The 11,705-nt window shown below is 46.3% G+C and overlaps 1 protein-coding gene and 1 long non-coding RNA gene across 4 annotated transcripts in view; both read left to right on the forward strand.

The window, feature by feature from the left end:
• Positions 1-8,398, forward strand: part of NR2E1 (nuclear receptor subfamily 2 group E member 1) — a 133,039-nt gene extending 124,641 nt beyond the window's left edge. For 2 of the 3 annotated variants that reach the window (XM_076054491.1, XM_076054490.1), the window contains exon 11: positions 3,224-8,398. In XM_076054491.1, the coding sequence (XP_075910606.1) occupies positions 3,224-3,386 (163 nt within the window). In that variant the 3' untranslated portion in view covers positions 3,387-8,398. The remainder of the gene's footprint in view (positions 1-3,223) is intronic. The other variant, XR_012930345.1, reaches the window with a different exon arrangement.
• Positions 854-2,671, forward strand: LOC142906511 (uncharacterized). The gene is made up of 3 exons (XR_012930346.1): positions 854-932; positions 968-1,229; positions 1,282-2,671. It is a non-coding gene; the product is annotated as an uncharacterized LOC142906511 (long non-coding RNA).
• Positions 8,399-11,705: the final 3,307 nt, after the last annotated feature.

The following is an 11,705-nucleotide window of genomic DNA, read 5'->3' on the forward strand; positions in this document are numbered from 1 at the left end:
TAACATACACACCGGGTGAGGCTACTCACCACTCACTCACCACTCACTACATAAACACCAGGTGAGGCTACTCACCACTCACTCACCACCCACACTCAGTACATACACACCAGGTGAGACTACTCACCACTCACTCACCACCCACACTCAGTACATACACACCAGGTGAGACTACTCACCACTCACTCACCACCCACACTCACTAACATACACACCAGGTGAGGCTACTCACCACTCACTCACCACCCACACTCACTAACATACACACCAGGTGAGGCTACTCACCACTCACTCACCACCCACACTCACTACATACACCCCAGGTGAGGCTACTCACCACTCACTCACCACCCACACTCACTAACATACACACCAGGTGAGGCTACTCACCACTCACTCACCACCCACACTCACTAACATACACACCGGGTGAGGCTACTCACCACTCACTCACCACTCACTACATAAACACCAGGTGAGGCTACTCACCACTCACTCACCACCCACACTCAGTACATACACACCAGGTGAGACTACTCACCACTCACTCACCACCCACACTCAGTACATACACACCAAGTGAGACTACTCACCACTCACTCACCACCCACACTCAGTACATACACACCAGGTGAGGCTACTCACCACTCACTCACCACCCACACTCAGTACATACACACCAGGTGAGACTACTCACCACTCACTCACCACCCACACTCAGTACATACACACCAGGTGAGGCTACTCACCACTCACTCACCACCCACACTCAGTACATACACACCGGGTGAGGCTACTCACCACTCACTCACCACCCACACTCAGTACATACACACCAGGTGAGACTACTCACCACCCACACTCACTACATACACACCAGGTGAGGCTACTCACCACTCACTCACCACCCACACTCACTACATACACACCAGGTGAGACTACTCACCACTCACTACATACACACCAGGTGAGACTACTCACCACTCACTCAGCACCCACACTCACTACATACACACCAGGTGAGGCTACTCACCACCCACTAACATACATACCAGGTGAGGCTACTCACCACTCACTCACCACCCACACTCACTACATAAATACCAGGTGAGACTACTCACCACTCACTACATACACACCAGGTGAGGCTACTCACCACTCACTCACCACCCACACTCACTACATAAATACCAGGTGAGACTACTCACCACTCACTACATACACACCAGGTGAGGCTACTCACCACTCACTCACCACCCACACTCACTACATAAATACCAGGTGAGGCTACTCACCACCCACTAACATACACACCCGGTGAGACTACTCACTATAACCGGCCATCATCATCGTCACGAGCCATCATCTATCCACTGCTAGAGGATGGGCGTCGCCACAATCGTCCCTCCGAGCAATCCACGCCGCACCTCCAGGAAGAGCTCATTCCATCGCTCGATCTCAACTAAATGTGGCTCTCGCCTGATGAAGCTGGTCGCAATGACTGGCGAAACGTCGTACTCAGATTGTTAATGTTGTGGCTTGGCTCTCCAACACACAACCGGTTAATGCTGTACTAGTACACTACACTATACACTACACTATACTACACTATACACTACATTATACACTACACTATACACTACACTATACACTACACTTTACACTACACTATACACTACACTATACACTACACTATACACTAAACTTTACACTAGTGCTGTAATAGTATACTACACTATACACTTCACGATACACTAAACTATATACTACACTATACACTAGTGCTGTACTAGTATACTACACTATACACTACACTGTACACTACACTGTACACTACACTATATACTACACTATACACTAGTGCTGTACAGGTATACTCACTACACTATACACTACACTAATATACACTAGTGCTGTGCTAGTATACTACACTATACACTAGTGCTGTACTAGTATACTACACTATACACTACACTACACTATATACTACACTTTACACTAGTGCTGTACAAGTATACTCACTACACTATACACTGCACTATACACTACACTATATACTACACTATACACTAGTGCTGTACTAATATACTACACTATACACTACACTATAAACTAGTGCTGTACTAGTATACTACACTATACACTACACTATACACTACACTATACACTAGTGCTGTACTAGTATACTCCACTATACACTACACTATACACTAGCACTGTACTAGTATACTACACTATACACTACACTATACACTACACTATACTCTACACTACACTATACACTAGTGCTATACTAGTATACTACACTATACACTACAGTATACACTAGTGCTGTACTAGTATACTACACTATACACTACACTATACACTACACTATACACTAGTGCTGTACTAGTATACTACACTATATACTACACTATACACTACACACTACACTATACACTACAGTATACACTACACTATAGACTAGTGCTGTATTAGTGACAAATTGGCCACGTTCTGTTTACGTGACAACCCCTTACTAGTAGGCCGTGTCGGATGGTGGCGTGGTAACCCAAAAAGACACCTCTATTTTGGATGATATTGTTCGCGAAAGCCTTTCTACGTGCTCAACTGAAACTATTTTTGATTGTTACCAGGTAAGGCACCACTGGCGCTGCTGTGTAGCCGCGGCTGTTTTTCAGAAGGAACCCTCGACATCACAAATGAGAGCAGCTCAACCAAGCATGGCTTATCGCGTGGACATTTCAAAGCGGCAGCCGAGTAACTCGAAACGCGTGGAGACGTCCATTTCTAAATGTGGAGGGCAAAACCAACCGGAGGACCCAGGGAAAAATCCACGCGGCCACGGGGAGAGCGAGAGAGAGAGAGAGAGATGCAAACTACAAATATACAGGGGGCATTGTCAGGTTCCAGGATCGAACCCACGACCTCCTGCATACCGGGCGAGGTAGTTGACATGCAAACTACAAATATACAGGGGGCATTGTCAGGTTCAAGGATCGAACCCACGACCTCCTGCATACCGGGCGAGGTAGTTGACATGCAAACTACAAATATACAGGGGGCATTGTCAGGTTCCAGGATCGAACCCACGACCTCCTGCATACCGGTCAAAGTAGTTAACATCTCCTAGCCACCGCGGTGCCCTAACATCTCATGCCCCCCCCCCCCCGCGCGCCCCCTCCCCCCTCGTCCCCCCCCCCACCCACCCCCTCCCCAGGTACCCCGGGGAGCCTTGCCGGTTCGGCAAGCTGCTGCTGACGCTGCCGTCTCTGCGCGCCGTCAGCAGCGCCACCATCGAGGGCGTCTTCTTCCGCAGGACCATCGGCTCCGTGCCCATCGCGCGCCTCATCGCCGACATGTACAAGAGCACCGACGTCTAGACGCCTAGCAGGGGGCACTTATGTCGAGACGCCTGGGGGCACTTATGTCTAGACGCCTAGCGGGGGACACCGATGTCTAGATACCTGGGGGCACTTATGTCTAGACGCCTAGCCGGGGACACCAACGTCTAGATGCCTTGGGGCACCGATGTCTAGACGCCTAGCCGGGGACACCAACGTCTAGACGCCTAGCGGGGGACACCAACGTCTAGACGCCTAGCGGGGGACACCGATGTCTAGATACCTGGGGGCACTTATGTCTAGACGCCTAGCGGGGGACACCAACGTCTAGATGCCTTGGGGCACCGATGTCTAGACGCCTAGCCGGGGACACCAACGTCTAGACGCCTAGGGGCACCGATGTCTAGACGCCTAGCCGGGGACACCAACGTCTAGACGCCTAGGGGCACCGATGTCTAGACGCCTTGGGGAACCGACGTCTAGACGCCTGGGCGCAGTGGCACCGACGTCTAGACGCCTAGAGGGGAGGGCCACCGATGTTCAGACACCTGGAGCGCAGGGGAGCACCCACTCCGTCCCCTAATACAGCCACACGCACTGCCAAGTCACCGCGGTCAAAAAATCCGAATCAGAACATTTCGTTAGCTCGGCATCTCCACCTCAACCGTTCCATAGCCCCGCTATGGTCTAGCCAAGTTGATACCCTCCACCCCCCCCCCACCCCCCCCAGTGGCAGCTGTCCATGTGTGACACACACACACACACAACGTTTCCTTACCAACCGTCAGCTGAGCGAACATGTTAGCGAAGAAGATGTAGTGGGCAGGAGCGCTGGATCCCCTTAACAGGGCTCCTGACGGGTGCACCATTCGTCTGCCTCTGTGAGTTGCAGGCTTCGCCACTGGAGTGTCGGCGTTCCTAAAGGTGCCTTAGGTCTGGCACTATGAGGCTGGAGCATTAACAATCAATCCCTCTATGAAGAATCCTACAGGGTGCCTTAGGTCTGGCTCTATGAGACACAGCCATAATTAAAGCGTAGTTGAATCCTACAGGGTGCCTTAGGTCTGGCTGCGTGCGACACAGCCATCGCCACTAAAGTGGAGTTGAATCCTACAGAGTGCTTTGGTCTGAATCTGTGACACACAGCCATCGCCACTAAAGTGTAGTTGAATCCTACAGAGTGCCTTAGGTCTGGCTCTAAGAGACACAATCATCACGACTAAAGTGCAGTTGAATCCTACAGGGTGCCGTAGGTCTGGCTATATGAGACACAACCATCACCACCACAGCGTAGTTGAATCCCACAGGACGCCTCAGGTCTGGCTCTATGAGACGCAGCTATCACCACTACAGCGTAGTTGAATCCCACAGAGTGCCTTAGGTCTGGCTCTATGAGACACAATCATCACCACTACAGCGTAGTTGAATCCCACAGGGTGCCTTAGGTCTGGCTCTATGAGACACAATCATCACCACCACAGCGTAGTTGAATCCTACAGGGTGCCGTAGGTCTGGCTATATGAGACAGCCATCGCCACTACAGAGTAGTTGAATCCTACAGGGTGCTGTAGGTCTGGCTATATGAGACAGCCATCGCCACTAAAGTGTAGTTGAATCCTACAGGGTGCCTCAGGTCTGGCTCTATGAGACACAATCATCACCACTACAGCGTAGTTGAATCCCACAGGGTGCCTTAGGTCTGGCTCTATGAGACACAATCATCGCCACCACAGCGTAGTTGAATCCTACAGGGTGCCGTAGGTCTGGCTATATGAGACACAATCATCACCACCACAGCATAGTTGAATCCTACAGGGTGCCTCAGGTCTGGCTCTATGAGACACAATCATCGCCACCACAGCGTAGTTGAATCCTACAGAGTGTCTTAGGTCTGGCTATATGAGACACAATCATCACCACCACAGCGTAGTTGAATCCTACAGGGTGCCTCAGGTCTGGCTATATGAGACACAATCATCGCCACCACAGCGTAGTTGAATCCCACAGGATGCCTCAGGTCTGGCTCTATGAGACGCAGCTATCACCACTACAGCGTAGTTGAATCCCACAGGGTGCCTTAGGTCTGGCTCTATGAGACACAATCATCACCACTACAGCGTAGTTGAATCCCACAGGGTGCCTTAGGTCTGGCTCTATGAGACACAATCATCACCACCACAGCGTAGTTGAATCCTACAGGGTGCCTCAGGTCTGGCTATATGAGACACAATCATCGCCACCACAGCGTAGTTGAATCCTACAGGGTGTCTTAGGTCTGGCTATATGAGACACAGCCATCACCACTACAGCGTAGTTGAATCCTACAGGGTGCCGTAGGTCTGGCTATATGAGACACAATCATCACCACCACAGCGTAGTTGAATCCCACAGGATGCCTCAGGTCTGGCTCTGAGACACAATCATCGCCACTACAGCGTAGTTGAATCCTACAGAGTGTCTTAGGTCTGGCTATATGAGACACAGCCATCTCCACCACAGCGTAGTTGACTCCTACAGGGTGCCTCAGGTCTGGCTCTATGAGACACAATCATCGCCACTACAGCGTAGTTGAATCCTACAGGGTGCCTCAGGTGTGGCTCTGTGAGACCACAGGGTGAAGAAGATGTAGTGGGCAGGAGCGCTGGACCCCCTTAACAGGGCTCCTGACGGGTGCACCATTCGTCTGCCTCTGTGAGTTGCACGCATCGACACTGGAGTGTCGGCGTTCCTAAAGGTGCCTTAGGTCTGGCACTATGAGGCTGCAGCATTAACAATCAATCCCTCTATGAAGAATCCTACAGGGTGCCTTAGGTCTGGCTCTATGAGACACAGCCATCATTAAAGTGTAGTTGAATCCTACAGGGTGCCTTAGGTCTGGCTGTGTGCGACACAGCCATCGCCACTAAAGTGGAGTGGAATCCTACAGGGTGCCTTAGGTCTGGTTATATGAGACGCAGCCATCACCAGTAAAGTGGAGTTGAATCCTACAGGGTGCTTTAGGTCTGGCTATATGAGACACAATCATCACCACTACAGCGTAGTTGAATCCCACAGGGTGCCTCAGGTCTGGCTATATGAGACACAATCATCGCCACCACAGCGTAGTTGAATCCTACAGGGTGCCGTAGGTCTGGCTCTATGAGACGCAGCCATCACCACTACAGCGTAGTTGAATCCTACAGAGTGCCTCAGGTCTGGCTCTATGAGACACAGCCATCGCCACTGCAGCGTAGTTGAATCCCACAGGGTGCCTCAGGTGTGGCTCTGTGAGACCACAGGGCATTCACAAACCCCTAGCGACGACGATGATAACCTTAAGCGCGCCTCGGCGAGGGTCTTAGACTCGGGCATTGACGCCAAATGGGCTGACGGGCACATCGACAGTGGCTCTAAACTAGGGCTGAGCGATTTGGGGAAAATCTCGAATTGCGATTTGATTTGCGATAAAAAGTCAAGCTTCAGATCAATATTCACTGTGTAATAGATTTAAAACATGTGCTGGAGCATTACCACGTGATACCATCAAAATATGAACTGCTCTATATATTCCGATGCGAGGATGAGGACTTAAAAGATATTAATTGCTGCCAACATGTATTTATTAAAATGTTTCAATTGAAATAGAACAATCAAACATAGAACAATTGTTAAGTTAAATAAATAAGGTTATAATAATTAAAAAACAATTCCAATAAGAAAGTACGAGGACTTTTCACATCGCAAAGAAATCGCAGCCTTTGTGATTTGCTAATCGCATTGTTTCAAATTGCGATTTCGATTTGAAATCGATCAATCGTTCAGCCCTACTCTCAACGCGTCGTTTTGATCAGCTTGGGGTGGGTTGGTTGGTGGAGGGGGGCATTGACCCCCCCCCCAAAGGGGCTTGTAAACCGTTCAGTTTCGGGGGAGTAAGGCGGGAAGGTTTCCCCGCACGCCTCCGATGAGCACGGTTGGCTACGTACGGCGCGAAAGAAGTTCAACGTACATACACTACACTATACACTCCAATACACACTACACCATACACTACATGCTACAATATACACTGCTGTACAGTACACTATACACTACACTACTAAACTATGCACTACGATACACACTACACTAAATACCACACAATACACCACACCATACACTACATGCTACAATATACACTGCTATACAGTACACTATACACTACACTACTACACTATGCACTACGATACACACTACACTATATACCACACTATACACCACACTATACACCACACCATACACTACATGCTACAATATACACTGCTATACAGTACACTATACACTACACTATGCACTACGATACACACTACACTATATACCACACTATACACCACACTATACACCACACCATACACTACATGCTACAATATACACTGCTATACAGTACACTATACACTACACTACTACACTATGCACTACGATACACACTACACTATATACCACACTATACACCACACTATACACCACACCATACACTACATGCTACAATATACACTGCTATACAGTACACTATACACTACACTATGCACTACGATACACACTACACTATATACCACACTATACACCACACTATACACCACACCATACACTACATGCTACAATATACACTGCTATACAGTACACTATACACTACTACACTATGCACTACGATACACACTACACTATACACCACACTATACACCACACCATACACTACATGCTACAATATACACTGCTGTACAGTACACTATACGCTACACTACTACACTATGCACTACGATACACACTACACTATATACCACACTATACACCACATGCTACAATATACACTACTATACAGTACACTATACACTACACTACTACAATATACCACTATACTAAATGTAAAAGTCATTTATTTAGAACTGCTTGTTGTAATTAGTTTGTTGTCCATCCCCCCCGTATCTCCGATTAGCGTGGTTGGCTACGTACGGTGCGAAAGAAGTTCAACATGCATAGACTACACCGTACACCACACACACTACGCTATACACTACAATAAACATGTTGAAAACTAATTTCTTAAGAACCGCTTGATGTGTTTTTTTTTTCATCCCTCATCACCAAACCTCCGATTTGCGTGGTTGGCTACATCCGGTGCTAAGGAAGTTCAACATGTGCACACATACATCCATACTAGAGGCTTTGTTTTTGGGGGGGGGGGGGTTCGATGGCGTAAGTGTAAATGTTGTGTCGTTAAACCCGCCACCACCCGACGCAGCCCGATCGGCAAGAGGGTTTGCCACGTAAACAAACACGTGGCCAATTCGATGCTGAGTTTAGCACTAACCGGTTTTTGTGTGTTGGAGAGTAAACCCACAACATCACCTGTATAGACATACAGTAAACCCACATCACCTGTATAGACATACAGTAAACCCACAAGATGACCTGTGTAGACATACAGTAAACCTACAACATGACCTGTATAGACATACAGTAAACCCACATCACCTGTGTAGACATACAGTAAACCTACAACATGACCTGTATAGACATACAGTAAACCTGTATAGACATACAGTAAACCCACATGACCTGTATAGACATACAGTAAACCCACACAACATGACCTGTATAGACATACAGTAAACCTACAACATGACCTGTATAGACATACAGTAAACCCACATCACCTGTATAGACATACAGTAAACCCACAACATGACCTGTATAGACATACAGTAAACCCACAACATGACCTGTATAGACATACAGTAAACCCACATCATCACCTGTATAGACATACAGTAAACCCACAACATCACCTGTATAGACATACAGTAAACCCACATCACCTGTATAGACATACAGTAAACCCACAACATGACCTGTATAGACATACAGTAAACCCACAACATGACCTGTATAGACATACAGTAAACCCACATCATCACCTGTATAGACATACAGTAAACCCACAACATGACCTGTATAGACATACAGTAAACCCACAACATGACCTGTATAGACATACAGTAAACCCACATCACCTGTATAGACATACAGTAAACCCACACAACATGACCTGTATAGACATACAGTAAACCCACAACATGACCTGTATAGACATACAGTAAACCCACATCACCTGTATAGACATACAGTAAACCCACAACATGACCTGTATAGACATACAGTAAACCCACAACATGACCTGTATAGACATACAGTAAACCCACATCATCACCTGTATAGACATACAGTAAACCCACATGACCTGTATAGACATACAGTAAACCCACATCACCTGTATAGACATACAGTAAACCCACAACATGACCTGTATAGACATACAGTAAACCCACAACATGACCTGTATAGACATACAGTAAACCCACATCATCACCTGTATAGACATACAGTAAACCCACATGACCTGTATAGACATACAGTAAACCCACATCACCTGTATAGACATACAGTAAACCCACAACATGACCTGTATAGACATACAGTAAACCCACATGACCTGTATAGACATACAGTAAACCCACAACATGACCTGTATAGACATACAGTAAACCCACAACATGACCTGTATAGACATACAGTAAACCCACATCATCACCGGTATAGACATACAGTAAACCCACATGACCTGTATAGACATACAGTAAACCCACAACATGACCTGTATAGACATACAGTAAACCCACAACATGACCTGTATAGACATACAGTAAACCCACATCATCACCTGTATAGACATACAGTAAACCCACATGACCTGCATAGACATACAGTAAACCCACATGACCTGTATAGACATACAGTAAACCCACAACATGACCTGTGTAGACATACAGTAAACCCACATCACCTGTATAGACATACAGTAAACCTACAACATGACCTGTATAGACATACAGTAAACCTACATGACCTATATAGACATACAGTGAACCCACAATATCACCTGTATAGACATACAGTAAACCTACAACATGACCTGTATAGACATACAGTAAACCTACATGACCTATATAGACATACAGTGAACCCACAATATCACCTGTATAGACATACAGTAAACCCACAATATGACCTGTATAGACATAAGTAAACCTGTATAGACATACAGTAAACCCACATCACCTGTATAGACATACAGTAAACCCACATCACCTGTATAGACATACAGTAAACCCACAATATGACCTGTATAGACATACAGTAAACCCACTACACCTGTATAGACATACAGTAAACCCACATCACCTGTATAGACATACAGTAAACCCACAATATGACCTGTATAGACATACAGTAAACCCACATGACCTGTATAGACATACAGTAAACCCACAACATGACCTGTATAGACATACAGTAAACCCACATCACCTGTATAGACATACAGTAAACCCACAACATGACCTGTATAGACATACAGTAAACCCACATGACCTGTATAGACATACAGTAAACCCACAACATGACCTGTTTAGACATACAGTAAACCCACATCACCTGTATAGACATACAGTAAACCCACATCACCTATATAGACATACAGTAAACCCACATCACCTGTATAGACATACAGTAAACCCACAATATCACCTGTATAGACATACAGTAAACCCACATGACCTGTATAGACATACAGTAAACCCACAACATGACCTGTATAGACATACAGTAAACCCACATCACCTGTATAGACATACAGTAAACCCACATCACCTGTACAGACATACAGCAAACCCACATCACCTGTATAGACATACAGTAAACCCACATCACCTGTATAGACATACAGTAAACCCACAACATGACCTGTATAGACATACAGTAAACCCACATCACCTGTATAGACATACAGTAAACCCACAACATCACCTGTATAGACATACAGTAAACCTACAACATGACCTGTATAGACATACAGTAAACCCACATCATGACCTGTATAGACATACAGTAAACCCACATCACCTGTATAGACATACAGTAAACCCACATCACCTGTATAGACATACAGTAAACCCACAACATGACCTGTATAGACATAGAGTAAACCCACATCACCTGTATAGACATACAGTAAACCCACAACATCACCTGTATAGACATACAGTAAACCCACATCACCTGTTTAGACATACAGTAAACCCACATCACCTGTATAGACATACAGTAAACCCACATGACCTGTATAGACATACAGTAAACCCACATCACCTGTATAGACATACAGTAAACCCACATCACCTGTATAGACATACAGTAAACCCACAACATGACCTGTATAGACATACAGTAAACCTACAACATGACATGTATAGACATACAGTAAACCCACAACATGACCTGTATAGA

This window comes from Petromyzon marinus, chromosome 66, assembly GCF_048934315.1.
Source record: "Petromyzon marinus isolate PM22_M1 ecotype Great Lakes invasive population chromosome 66, UKy_Petmar_22M1.pri1.0, whole genome shotgun sequence".
Taxonomy (NCBI): Eukaryota; Metazoa; Chordata; class Hyperoartia; order Petromyzontiformes; family Petromyzontidae; genus Petromyzon; species Petromyzon marinus.